Raw genomic sequence first — 13,761 nt, 5'->3', positions numbered from 1 at the left:
CACATAGATTTCCACTCCATCTAGCTGTTCCCAGAAGAGCAGCATGATTCACAACAGCCAAAATGTGGAAGCAACCCAAGTAGATATCAGTGGGTGAACCGATAAGCAAATGCAGTATAGACATACAATAAGATATTATTCAGCCTTGAAAAGGGAGGGGGGGGGAAACAAGAAAAGCAAAGGAAGGACATGTGACACATGCCACCATGCATGAACCTTGAGGACATGACACTAAGTGAAATGAATCAGTCACAAAGAGACAAATACCGTATGACTCCACTTACAGGAGGGACGGAGAGTAGTTAAATTCATAGCGACAGCAAGTGGAATGGTGGTTGCCAGAGGCTGGGGAGCCGGGGGAATGGGGAGGTGTTGTTCAATAGGTACAGTTTCAGTTTTGCAGGATGAAGAGAATTTGGAAGATGGATACTGGTGATGGTTGTGCGAGAATGTGAATACACTTAATACTACTGAACTATACACCTCAAAGTGGTTAAGATGGTAAATTTTATGTTATGTGTATTTTACCACAAAAAAAAAAAAAAAAAAAAACAAGTCCCTAGGAGCCAAAGTCGAGGAAGCCTTGGATGTTACTAATCTCTGGTTATCCCTTCTTTCAGGGCAAGGCACTCCGCCTCTCTGTGGTGGGGCAGTGTTTCAAGTGCAGAGACCCTGAAGCCGAACTGCTCCCCACCCCACCCCCCACACCGCATAAGTAGCTGTATATCTAGGGCAATATAGGAGACATTTTTCTGTTCCCTCTGTTTCCTCACCTGTCAAATGGGAATAATAACAAAACCTACCTCCTAGGCTTGTCGCAAGATTGGAGCAAAAGATATGCTGCAGTGTCCCCAGTGCCTGGCGGTGTGTGAGTGTGAAATAGATGCTAGGGGCTGTTCCGTGCCTCAGCAGAGAAGTCACATCCTTTCCTTAGAATTTCTGATTGGTTTAGGCAGTGATCGGATTAACTTTTCAGGTACCCAGTGAGGATTTTATATCTGAGAGGCGTCACCATCACCAGTCAAAAATGAACAAAAACTATTTAGCAGTAAGTCAACACCCCTGGGCTCCAATCCCATGAAGCAGCCATACCATGTGCAGCTTTGCCTCACAGAAATCAGTCTCCCCGTAAACGGCTCGGAACTCCCGGGAGTCCCAAGCACCCTCTTTCTGAACGAATCATTAACACTTTGTGACAATTTAACTCTGTGGCCTCTCAAATATATAAAATGTCCTCTCATTTTGCCAGTCAGATATTCGAAAGAATATCCTTCTAAATGAACAGCAGCATACAATGAATCCCTTAGAAGCGAACAACCTACTCTGTTAATCAGAATTTCTTAGTTTCCAATCACCTCTCGATTTAAAGACATTACAAAAAACACCCTTTGGTTTTAACACATTTATAGAGAAAATCTCTTATGATAAATGACTGAATTTTTCACTTTCTATAAGGTTGGTGGGTTTTGGGGGTCTTTTTAAAAGACCCCCGAAAAAGCCCTTTACCAAACTAAAATTCTTCCTACAGGAATGAAAATTAATTGTCAATGTAAAAATAGCAGCTGTCTTTAAGGTGGTTTGGAAAGAATATAGTATCTTTTAAGGAAGATATCTGAGTATATTTTACAGTAAGTGAAACTTCATAACTTCACTGAAACACAGCAGCTTTAAGAAATCTAAATAAGTTTCATTGTCTTGTTTGTTAAAATAGCACTTTAAAAAATATTTTGAAGAGCCGGCAGGATGCTTCTGACAGCTGAGTAGGAGGCTCCTGGCCACAGAGCATGATGCTGAGCTGTTAGTTCTCTAAGCTAATCTGTTTAGTATGAAAAAAGCGGAGGGGGGATGGGGGGACGACTCAGTTGAAGAGGGAAAAACCACTCATAAGGAAAAATCTGTTCAACGCATATGAAAATATTTGATTTATTTTTCCTTCTATATCTGACTGCTGGTGCGAAGCAAATAATCTCTCAAAGACAGAGAGAGAAATCCTATTTTACAAAGAGAGAAAAAAGATGGGACCCTTTGGTTCCATTGCTACTTCTTCCTATCTCCTTGATAGCCCAGGACAGTCACAGAGCTTCAGATGGAAATGCAGATTATAACTGAAATGGTATGCTAGTCTTATGCTTTGATTCAGAATTTAGCTTTAAATTTTTACAACTAAGAGTTTTTTCCGGTTATATCTCCTTACATACAAAAACTTTACAAGGGAAACAAAAGCAAAAATAAACTATTGGGATTATACCAAAATAAAAAGCCTTTGTCCAGTGAAGGAAACAAGCAATAAAACAAAAAAGCAATCTGCAGAATGGGAGAAGATATTTGCAAATGATGTATCTAAAGGGTTAATATCCAAAACATATAAAGAATTTACAACAATTCAACATCAAAACACACAAACCATTCAATTAAAAAATGAGCAGAGGACATGAATAGTTTTTCCAAAGAAGACATCCAGATGGCCAACAGACACATGAAAAGATGCTCAACATCATTCATCAACAGGGAAATGCAAATCAAAACCAGAACGAGATATCACCTTACACCTGTCAGAATGGCTAGTATCAAAAAGGAAAGAAAAAAAACAAATATTGGCGAGAATGTGGAGATTGTAGATATTGGAGTGCACTGTTGGTGGGAATGTAAGTGGGTGCAGCCACTGTGGGAAACAGTATGGAGGTTCCTCAAAAATTCAAAAACAGAAATACCATATAATCCAGGAATTCCACCACTGGGCACAAGCAAAATCTTTCCATTTGCATCAACATGGATGGACCTAGGAGGTATTATGCTAAATGAAATAAGTCAGAAAAAGACAAATACCATATGATTTCACTTATGTGTGGAATCTAAAAAACGGAACAAACGAACAAGCAAACACAAACAGAAACAGAATCATAAATACAGAGAACAAATTGGTGGTTGCCAGAGGGGAGGGGGCTTGAGGGAATGGGTGAAATAGGTGAAGGGAATTAAGACGTAGAGACTTCCAGTTATAAAATCAGTAAGTCACCGAGATGAGAAGTACAGCGTAGGGGATAGAGTCAATAACATTGTAATAACGCTGTATGGTGACGAATGCTAACTACACTTACCCTGGTGAGCACAGCTTACTGTATAAAATTTTTTAATCATTATGTTGTACACCTGAAACTTATATAATATTGTCAACTATACTTTAATTTAAAAACTTTACAAAACAAACAAGGAAACACTGCCAAATCTCATCGAGGGAATTAATATCTTAAAATTCCTACCAGCCACTTGTTTTAACATCTGGTCACTTCTTGCTGAGCTGTCATCATAATGTTCAAAAAGTGAAAACGCAGCAGGCATTTTCTCTAAAGAGGCAGTGCTCTCCATTGCAGAAAGCAACCTATGGGGGGGGGAAACATTTCTACGTAAGTCAAGAAATTATTAACATACAGAATGAAAGCTAGAAACAATTGCTTAAAATGAGGTGGTTGTTGGTGGTGGTAGTGGTGGGTTTTGTGAGGCACTGTATCCAAAAAGGAGTTAAACTGTTTTGAAGTCCAGAAAGATAGGTCTAAAATCTATTTATTCTTAGGATTCTTTGGTGAAACTGGTTAATATTAGAAATTCCATGCCTCTATTCTCAGATCCGAATAGATGCCATCAAATTATACAGTCTCAATTTTGCATCTGTAAAGTTAGTCCTAAAAATTACTATATTCTAACGATTCTTTTTTTCTTTGTTTCCTGAAGGATATAAAGGTTGCGAACCTGTCTGGAAATTCACACACTCTTTGATGTCCTTGCTGTTCTCAACCCTTCCAATTACGCTTCTAGTTATTTAGTCTTTCAAAAACTATGTTCACCTACTATGTGCCAGGCACTGCTCTGGGTACTGGGGATATAGCAGTGAAGGAGGATAAAGTCTATAAATTCTTGAAAGACTAAACACACCACAGTTTGTAAGTCAGCAGCTTTTATATACTCATGACCCTCTTAGGAGGGATGCTAACACTTAACATTTGTATCCAGGTGCAAACTGGGCTTTAAAACAAAACAGGTTGATTCCAAAGAGGTAAAAAGGGAAGGAGAGATTGCAAAAGCATTTCACTTCAGCATGAGGGGCCTAAAATTTGGTTACGAGCTCTCCTCTATGCATCTGGCTCACAGGGGACTAGAATTATATTCCAGCAATTAAGCCAGCTTTGAGGAACTCCATCAGCTTCATTAGCATGGACTTTCTGGTTTGGGCGGCACAGATCCACCTCCAAGCCTTTGTACTTGCTGTTGGAACTTTCTTCTTCTAAATATTGTATGGCTCCTTCCTCACTTAACCTAGATCTCTGTTCCAATGTCAGCTCCTCAGAGAGGCCAGCCCTGAGTATATATGAGTAGTACACTACTCACACAGCACTATGTGTCCCTAATACCCTTTATTCTGTTAAATTTTACTTCCTCGAACTTATCACAACCTATTTGTTTTTGTCTTTCTATTTCACCAGACTATAATCTTATGCAGGAGAGGACTTTGTTTTGTTCACCACCGTATTGTACTGTGTTACCTGACACACAGCTGGCGTTTAACAAATTTTGAATGAGTAGAGGGCAGTTTCACTTGGGTGAGATTATCAGGATCTCAGGTCTGGTAAAATGTTTTCATCAATGTGAGGGGAAAAGATTATAAACTATAACTGAAATATTTAAGGAGTGTCCACTATACTTACTAGTGTTAGGAATAATAAGCTTCACTGTCATCTGATTTGGGACAGATGGGTCCAGTAGGGGCTTCAAAGAGAGGTGACATTTGGGCTGCATCTTAAAGAATGAGTAGGAGTTCCTGAGGCAGGAAAGGAAGGAAGGGTGTTGCAGACAGAAGAATGGCGTGAATCAAGGCATGGAGCTGTGAGAGGGTGTAGCAAGTCTGAGGGCCAGAGGGGCCCATGGGCTGCCTTGTGAACTGGGGAATGGAGATAGAGAACAAATGAAAAGGAGGTTTGTGGCTTGACTGTGAAGAGCCTTTCATGTCCACCAAGCATTTCCATTTTATCTTGTAAGGCAAGGAGAGCCACAGAAGTGTCTTCACAAGGTGAGAATATCCTGGCAGGAGTCTGAGAAAGGATCAGAGCAACTATGCAGACCAGAGGTGTAGTGAGATCGGTTGGGAGAAGCCCACAATGCTCTAGGTGAGGGAAGACACCACACCTAAATGAAGGCTTTGGTGGGGGCTCAGAGGCTGGAGATGATAGATTCTGAATTAATGAACAATGCTGACTGGTACATATACTAAGCCTAGTCAATGCACATCACTGACTAGATGGGAGACTTTCTGAAACACAAAAGTTCTGGTTGTAGATACCACAAATAAAATGTTTGAGTTTTCCCTTATGCACTAATCTGCTCAATTTTAACATCAGTGTATGAAAGGGCAAGTGAACATCTTTTTAAAAGCAGGTCCTATAATGGTTGGAACTCTCCTTCTTTTTCATTATTATAACATGAGAAAAAAAATGCACCTTCTTAACAGCCCAGCATTTTCTAAGCAAATGTGTTTTTCAAAATATGCAAATATTGAGTCTAAATATGCTTGACAGCATTCCTTAATTTAAGCATTTTCAGTGTTGAGAAAAATCATTTAATAGACCAGCACTGCCTTTAGAGATATAATATGAAGGGAGGAAAAAGAAACAAGGTAAAAAAAAAAAAAAAAACCCAACTAGATAATAAGCTCTTCTCATGGAAAGGAACACCAATAAAATTGAGACTGTGAGGCAGAAGTTGTCTTGAGGACATAAAAGCCTTCTTTTTGGTGAAACAATCAAGCTTCACCAAGTGTGTGTGTGTGTGTGTGTGTGTGTGTGTGTGTACGCACGCACATGCACGCATGTCTAACAGGGCTTCCATTAAATCCCAAATCCCAAATTTTGCTATCTTTTTTCTTCACAGGAAAATAATGGTTATCCCAAGTGTACTCTCCTTTAGGTGGCATGCAGCTTTAGCAGAGATTAATTCATTGTCAACTGGACAATGAAATAATAATGAATTAAAATGACACACGGATGAACAAGTTCAAGCATGAAACCAAAGAAATGGTATTTAGAATTAAATGAATGTCAATTCATATTAGCAAGTTAATACCCTAAGGTGCAGAAAAATAAAAATGTGCTACAGCATTTTTTAAGATAAAAGCATGTGCAATTTTCTATTCGCCAAATTTTCCTGCCAATCAATCAGTACATTCCATGAGTAGATGAAGTACAAATAAGCAAATAATGCATCTACACTGTCCAGTATATATGAAATGGCACTATGAATCCATATACTTTTTAGATGAAAATACAAATCAGTAATACCTAGAGGAATGTATAATTTTTAAAAAATAAAGAAAACTGGGGGCAAAGCCTGGGTCTGAGTTTCCGGGCCTGCCTCGTGTGGCTCAGACTCCTGCATGAGGACTGGTAAACATGCAGAGCCCTGGTCCCACCTTGTGGTCCCCTCTGGTGGACCTGGGGTGAGGCTCCAGGGACTTTGGCTTAACCAACCCCACCGGTAATTCAGGTGCAGCCAGTATGAGGACCGATTGAGCCAAAGGATAGACCGTTAGAAACCAGAGGTTCTCAACCCTGTCTGCCCATTAAAATCACCTCAGAAGCTTTAAGGATGCCTAGGCCATCCCCCAGACCAATTAAACCAGAATCTCAAGAGGTAAGACTCAGATGTCAGCACTTTTTAAAGCTCCCTGGGTAACTGATCTATAAGAGAGCCACTGTAATAAAACTTTATTGATTAATGTCAATATTAAACAAGTTTTTTTCTTAAAACTTATTAGCAATATTCTGTTGAATAGATTGTTTTTAAAGGTAAACAGGATTTATCTGTGCAGTTTTCATTATCAAAAAAAAATCAGGTTTCTATATATTAGTATATCACAAATACAAATTTTTTATTTTGCTTTATGCTCTCTCGCAATGTGGCATTGAAGTAAACTCACAATTTTATAATTTTACAATATACAGTTTTAAAATTTTACATGAAAGGGGTAAAAATGATAAGAACATTAGGCTCAACTGGTAGGAAGGACCTCAGGTCTTGCCCTGAGGCAAAAGGGAAAATGTATCAGATCAGTATGAGCAGTTCAATATCAGAAGCTCCAAAAAATAAAAATAAAAAAAAATATATCAGATGCTCCAAAAGATAAATATAGATCTGATGGTATGTGTTTTTATAGACATTTCCTAGTTTCTTGTTGAGTGTTTTGCCTTTTAAGATAATGAAAAATTTCCCTTAGATTGAGTGTTAACAACAGCAACAAAGACAAAACATAATCAAAAGAGGAAGATTCATTTAGATTAGCTGAGCAGAAAGATAAATGCATGCCTATCTTTTGAAGAGAAAATGAGAGAACATTCCATTAAGATTACATAAGTCATAAAATTACTCAAAGCAAAAATGAATGATTCTTTCAAATGCTCATATTTAACCAATAAGTCTAAGTATCTACACAGTATTCTGTATGCAATGACAAGAAAGATGGTCCAGATTAGGCTGAAAATACAGAACACATCTAAAGGAAGCAGTTAAAAATCTACATTATGATAATTGTTATTTAACTAAAGCACATGCAATTTTCTTTCAAAGCTGTCGTTTAGCTTTTAAAAGCACAGTGTCTAAAAGTGAAAATTCAGTAGCTCAGTAAATGTATGTATTTTTTAATTGGCAGCTCATTTTCTAGAAAGCATCAAAATATTAAAAATAAAGCATACAGTCATGCTATTCTCAGTCGCCATGTTTTATATACCTTTCATTGATATCCTCAAACGACTTATGAGGGAATGAAAAGGGGAGAGAGAGAGAGGGAGAGAGAGAAAGAGAGAGACTAATTAACAACAAAAAGAAAAACCAACTAAGAGTGTTAAGATTATGCATGTTCTAAAGGTAACTTTTTAGCTTCCCTGAGGCTGTTTCTTTCTGGAAGGCTACAGCCCCTTTCTGGAAGGAAATCAGTGCTCAGAAGGGGTAGGGGGACTGGGCAGAAATGGAGGGCGCTTTAGTTTCCAGTTCTGCTCTACTCTCTATGATAAGCAAAGCCAGCCATGAATTCTTATGCTGCTCCTCTCTACTCATTAACAAGCAGCTTAGCTTCCAGAATAGAATTCTCCAAAGCAAGAAAAAGGACTTGAATTTGTTCAATGTGGGGTAAATACCTAAAATGTAATCAGTAGTTATCTCTGGGTGACACCTTCTCTGTGCTCTTCTGTATTTTCCAAATTTTCTAAAATGGATACATATTACTTTTCTAAGCAGAAAAAAAAAAAAATGCTTTCTTTTTTACAATTGGTCCTAGAGAGAAAATATTCTTTTTTTTTTTTTTTTAAAGATTTTATTTATTTATTTGAGAGAGAGAGAATGAGAGACAGAGAGCACGAGAGGGAAGAGGGCAGAGGGAGAAGCAGACCCCCTGCTGAGCAGGGAGCCCGATGTGGGACTCGATCCCGGGACTCCAGGATCATGACCTGAGCCGAAGGCAGTCGCTTAACCAACTGAGCCACCCAGGCGCCCGAGAGAAAATATTCTTATCAAACAAAGGCAAGGTTCTTAGGGAACACAAAGAACCTCATTAATGTTATACTTCACAAGAGGTGTCTAATTTTTTTTTAAGGTTTTATTTATTTATTTGACAGAGACACAGCAAGCAAGAGAGGGAACACAAGCAGGGGGAGTGGGAGAGGGAGAGGGAGAAGCAGGCTTCCCGCAGAGCAGGGAGCCCAATGCGGGGCTCGATCCCAGGACCCTGGGATCATGACCTGAGCCAAAGGCAGTCGCTTAACAACTGAGCCACCCAGGCGTCCCAAGATTTTATTTATTTATTTGACACAGAGAGAGAGAAGGAGCAGGGGGAGTGGCAGAAGCAGGCTCCCTGCTGAGCAAGGAGCAGATGTGGGACTCCATCCCAGAACCCTGGGATCATGACCTGAGCCGAAGGCAGAGGACTGCCTAACGACTGAGCCACCCAGGCGCCCCAAGAGGTGCCTAATTTTAAAAGACCAAAGCTTTGCCTTAAACATAAAGCAACTGAATGATTTTCATTCTCTCTTGAGGATGTCATGTCCATCTCACTCAGATTTGTCCTGGCTGGAAGTATGCACAAATCAAAAGCCTAACATTATTCCATTTTGCCTTGCTCTATCTCCAGACTTTCCTAGAGAGCTGGGAGTACTGCGGAACTTTGAAAGGGAGGTCCCCGCTCATCATAAGATGGTGCTTTCCTCCAGTTTAACAATTAGGTGTGGGATCGGCCTACACCACTTCTGGTTAATCCTGGTTCCATGGAGAACCAGTATCTTACTGAATGTTCTAGGGAATTAGGAGAGCAAAGAGCTGCCTCTGTGGTGCAATCTGAGGATCACCCAGGGGAATCTCAGTCCACAAGGTATTTGTCTGAATTAGGGAATCTGGTCCCCAGGAAGACTCTTACAAAAACATCCACGTGCCACCTGAAAGAGGCATCACATTACGTCATTCTTTCGCATGCTGCAAGTGTACTAGAATGTTACCCTCAGCCACCTGCTGAAGCCCGGAGGGAAACGTCCCTCTGAGAAGTCACTTCAGATGAGGGAGTAGGGGTGGAGAGGACGGGCCCCGAGGCCAGCCTGAGGACGCCTGGCACTGGGAGATCAGGCTGGTACCCAAAGGGAAAGCACGGCATGAGTAAGGTTTTCAGGCTGCTTTCCTTCCGTCTTAGAAGGTGACCAATCTACGTGACAGAGTGAATGGATGATGCTGTGACCGGACTTGCATGTGTCCTTCAGCTAGATCTGTCTGTTAAGACTTTAAGAATTTGGGGCGCCTGGGTGGCTTATTCGGTTAGGTGTCTGCCTGCGGCTCAGGTCATGGTCCCAGGGTCCTGGGATCGAGTCCCTCATGGGGCTCCCTGCTCAGCGGGGAGTCTGCTTCTCGCTCGGCCTGCTGCTCCCCCACTGCTTGTCCTCACTCTCTCTCTTTCTGACAAATAAATAAAATCTTTTCTAAAAAAAGACTTTAAGGATTTTTCTGGGCCTTTCCCATAGGTATCAGGCATGCCCTAATCATTTTTAAGTATCAGAATTATATAAACCCTGCACAGAACTATAAATGATCTTGGGGAAGGGGCGCCTGGGTGGCTCAGTCGTTAAGCGTCTGCCTTCGGCTCAGGTCGTGGTCCCAGGGTCCTGGGATCGAGCCCCGCATCGGGCTCCCTGCTCGGCGGGAAGCCTGCTTCTCCCTCCTCCACTCCCCCTGCTTGTGTTCCCTCTCTCGCTGTTTCTCTCTCTGTCAAATAAATAAAATCTTTAAAAAAAAATGATCTTGGGGAATACTGAAAGGTGAATTCTAAAAGTAGACTTGGGTAAGGATAGCAGATGCAGAGTGTCTGGGCCCATTTGAACTGGTGCTTACAGTCAGGAAAACAGTCTCGTCGAGCTCCTCCGCTTCTCTCATGATGCTCTCCAAGGTGTCCTTGGCTGTGTCCATGCTCTGCAGAAAGTGGACCATCTGGTCATGCAGGAACTCCATCTTCCTTTTCTTCACTTCCTCAAAGCTCTGGGCCTTCTCGTCATACTGTGCTAAAACCTTCTTCATCATCTCCTCATTCTGTTCTTCTAGCTTTTTCTCGTTTTTACTACAGTTTTCCTAAAATATAAATAAAACAAAGCCAAAAAAAAAAAAACCCTCAAGTCTGAATGAAACAAGAAGTCTTGTTTTCATGTCTTTTTTTCTTTTCTTTTCTCTTAAGAGAAACACCAGCCTTTCAAATAATTGACCTCTGGTGTCCTGATAAGAGAATCATAGACTATGGGCACAGTCTAACTTTCCAACCCACCAACCCTCTTGGCCATAGTTAGCTTTGCAGTAAAGTTCGCTGTAAGAGTATTATCAGGAAGGATTTAGTTAAGGAAACACACACAAAAAAGAGATTTGTGTGGAAGACTTGCCCACTTACATTCACCCAGGATAAAACTTGAAAATGGCATCACAGTGAATGAAGGTCCCTGGCCTTCAGGTGGTGGAGAGGGTTTCAGGCCATTTCGCCACTCCATGAAAATCACAGAGTGAGGAAGGGAGCAGCAGGACACTGGACAGGATGCTACATCCACAAGCTTTCCAGGGAAGGGCAGTTTCTACCACAGGAGGAGAAACTGTATTGCCCACCTGGACAAATCCAGATGTCTCACCATTCTCACTCAAACAGGTATTTGGTGGGGGATACTAGAAATAATTAGCAGGTGTTCACTGATCTACAACAGGAGTTGAGCAGACCCCTCTCAAGCAAACTAGGACACGGAGTTGCCCTAGTGATAGGGAAACTGTGCACCAGCCTTCTGCCGGGGCCCCCTCTGCCACCCCTGATTGACCAAGTGAGGATGCCTGGGCCATCTCTGCATATGGTTGGAGCACTGCCCCCCACCTCCCTTCACTGCAGAGGGAGCAGGGGCCAGCAGCTAGGAGGGCATGAACTCATCGAAGGCAGTGGTACCATGAGAGACACTCATTTGTCCTGGGCATGGGACACTTGGCAGTGGCTTTGAGCATTTCTGCAGAGCTAGTCGGTAAAGGACAGGATGGCGGAGCAAATAAGAATTCAGATCAATTCAAATTTTGGCTCTCAACTTACTATCAACTTACTATGACCTTGGGTAATATACTTAACTCTCAGTTTCTTATCTATGAAATAGGAACAATATTAATAACACTTGTCTTGTGGGGCGCCTGGGTGGCTCAGTCATTAAGTGTCTGCCTTCGGCTCAGGTCATGATCCCAGGGTCCTGGGATCCAGCCCTGCATCGGGCTCCCTGCTCTGCGGGAAGCCTGCTTCTCCCTCTCCCACTCCCCCTGCTTGTTTTCCCTCTCTGGCTGTGTCTGTCTCTGTCAAATAAATAAATAACATCTTTAAAAAAAAAAATTTAAAAAAAAGTAACACTTGTCTTGTATGATCACTGTAAGGATTAAATTGGATAAATCATGCAAAGCATTTGCCTTATCATAGGAAGCACCCAAAAAATGCATATATCTTTTTAAGGGCAAGTCGTTTATCCTTAGAAAGGAAGTAGTTTCCTGCATGGAGCACTGGGTGTTATGCCAAACAATGAATCATGGAACACTTCATCTAAAACTAATGATGTAATGTATGGTGATTAACATAACAATAAAAAATTAATAAAAAAAAGAAAGGAAGTAGTTTTACTGATGACACACAGATGGAAGACTTTAAAGACCTTCATTTTTAATGGAACAAAACCAACAACGGCAAACCACATATGTACACACAATCCCTAATTCAGATTGTTCTGTCTCAGAATCATTTCCTTGTGATGACATGAACAAACCAAGTCAAAGTAAAAGGGATATGGTAACTTACCTCAATGGTATTAAAAAAAGATTCTATCTCACTAACAAAGGCTTCAATCCTCAAGGACTTTTCTTGTAAATTGTCAAGAAATTCTGCTAATTGGACCTGAAGAAAAAAATTAAGATGTGCTTAGCATATGACATCTGGGAAAAGAACTTCAAGCAGTGAGCTCTAATTTCCTTATAAATTTAGTATATTTGGTAGAGATTTACTATATCATGTTTACTTACAAATCAATCTTTAAATTTTCTTTGCTGCTTTATCTAAACTGACTGTAGATAATTCTGTATGAAAACAATTAGGAGGTTTGTGAGTGAGAACAATTAGGAGGTTTATGAGTGAGAGCAATAGAAAGTTTATTTTCTCATGCAAGAGGAAAAGACTTCTTATTGAATAGATGAGTTCAAAGCATATTGTTTTAGTAAGCTATGGATTTGAATTCTTTCTCCTTAGTAAAGCCTCGATGTTTATATATTGTTTTCTAAGATTGCAGACTTTTTGCTGGTCCTACATATCCAAATGGTCTCCTCATAGTTGTACCAATGGCTTCAGATAGGCCTGGATCACCCGACCCCGAGAAGGTGATCAGAATGTCACCAGGCCAGAAGTTTAGCATACCAAATGATGAAAACTGTCTACAAAGACCTAAAGGTTCTAGTAACCCTCAAAGGGTTAAAACACTCAAGAAGCGACAGCCAACTAGAAAATGTATGGATGATAGGGGAAGATGATAGCTATCTTAGCCGTAGTTATAAACCCACCTGTAATCCATCCCGCTACACCTTAAGAAGAACAACATAAATAACAAAGTTTCAGCCGCCTGGTTCACTATTCACAGAATGATGGAGAAATTACACGGATGGAAGCCCCTTCAGGATCCTGGGGCCAGCTTCCCTCTACAGCCCTTGCCTGTTCTCCACAAGCCCCATCTTTCCTTGAACTCTTTCTCATCCATGAGCTTTTTCATATGGTATTCCCTATCTTTAGAATGTCCTCCGTGCCCTTGATTGCTGGAAAAACTCTATCTTACTGAAGGTCACCCAAGCTTCAACTTCCCTAACCCTCCCAGTCCTACTCCCCACTTCGCTCGCTCCCAAAAGGTTCCTTTCTCAGAACACTGTGCTCCCACAATGCTGTACACTTTCCTTTCTTTTTGTTTTCATTCCCAATGATTAGCACATGGAATGGGAGGTCAATAAAGGCTAAGAAAGGACAGAGTAAAGGAAGAAGCTAAGTAACAAAAAATAAGCCACCACAGTGGGAATGGCAGGGGAGGAGAAGTAAGGACCTGGGTGATCTATAAACGTAGCTACCAATTCCTGAACAATCACAAATGGCCTACTCACAAGATGCTAGAGAATTCTCAAGTTATAACTTTTGAAATTGATCTCTAATTTTTATAA

General features: G+C 40.8%; 1 protein-coding gene across 1 annotated transcript in view; it reads right to left on the bottom strand.

The window, feature by feature from the left end:
* CMYA5 (cardiomyopathy associated 5) overlaps positions 1-13,761 on the bottom strand; it is an 88,559-nt gene that overhangs the window by 28,982 nt on the left and 45,816 nt on the right. The window contains exons 3-6 of the mRNA XM_021699832.2: positions 12,368-12,463; positions 10,408-10,641; positions 7,772-7,794; positions 3,261-3,379 (exon numbers count right to left, since the gene is read on the bottom strand). Coding sequence (XP_021555507.2) covers positions 3,261-3,379; positions 7,772-7,794; positions 10,408-10,641; positions 12,368-12,463 — 472 coding nt within the window. The remainder of the gene's footprint in view (positions 1-3,260; positions 3,380-7,771; positions 7,795-10,407; positions 10,642-12,367; positions 12,464-13,761) is intronic.

This window comes from Neomonachus schauinslandi, chromosome 7, assembly GCF_002201575.2.
Source record: "Neomonachus schauinslandi chromosome 7, ASM220157v2, whole genome shotgun sequence".
Taxonomy (NCBI): domain Eukaryota; kingdom Metazoa; phylum Chordata; class Mammalia; order Carnivora; family Phocidae; genus Neomonachus; species Neomonachus schauinslandi.
This window is presented reverse-complemented; position numbering and strand designations above follow the sequence as displayed.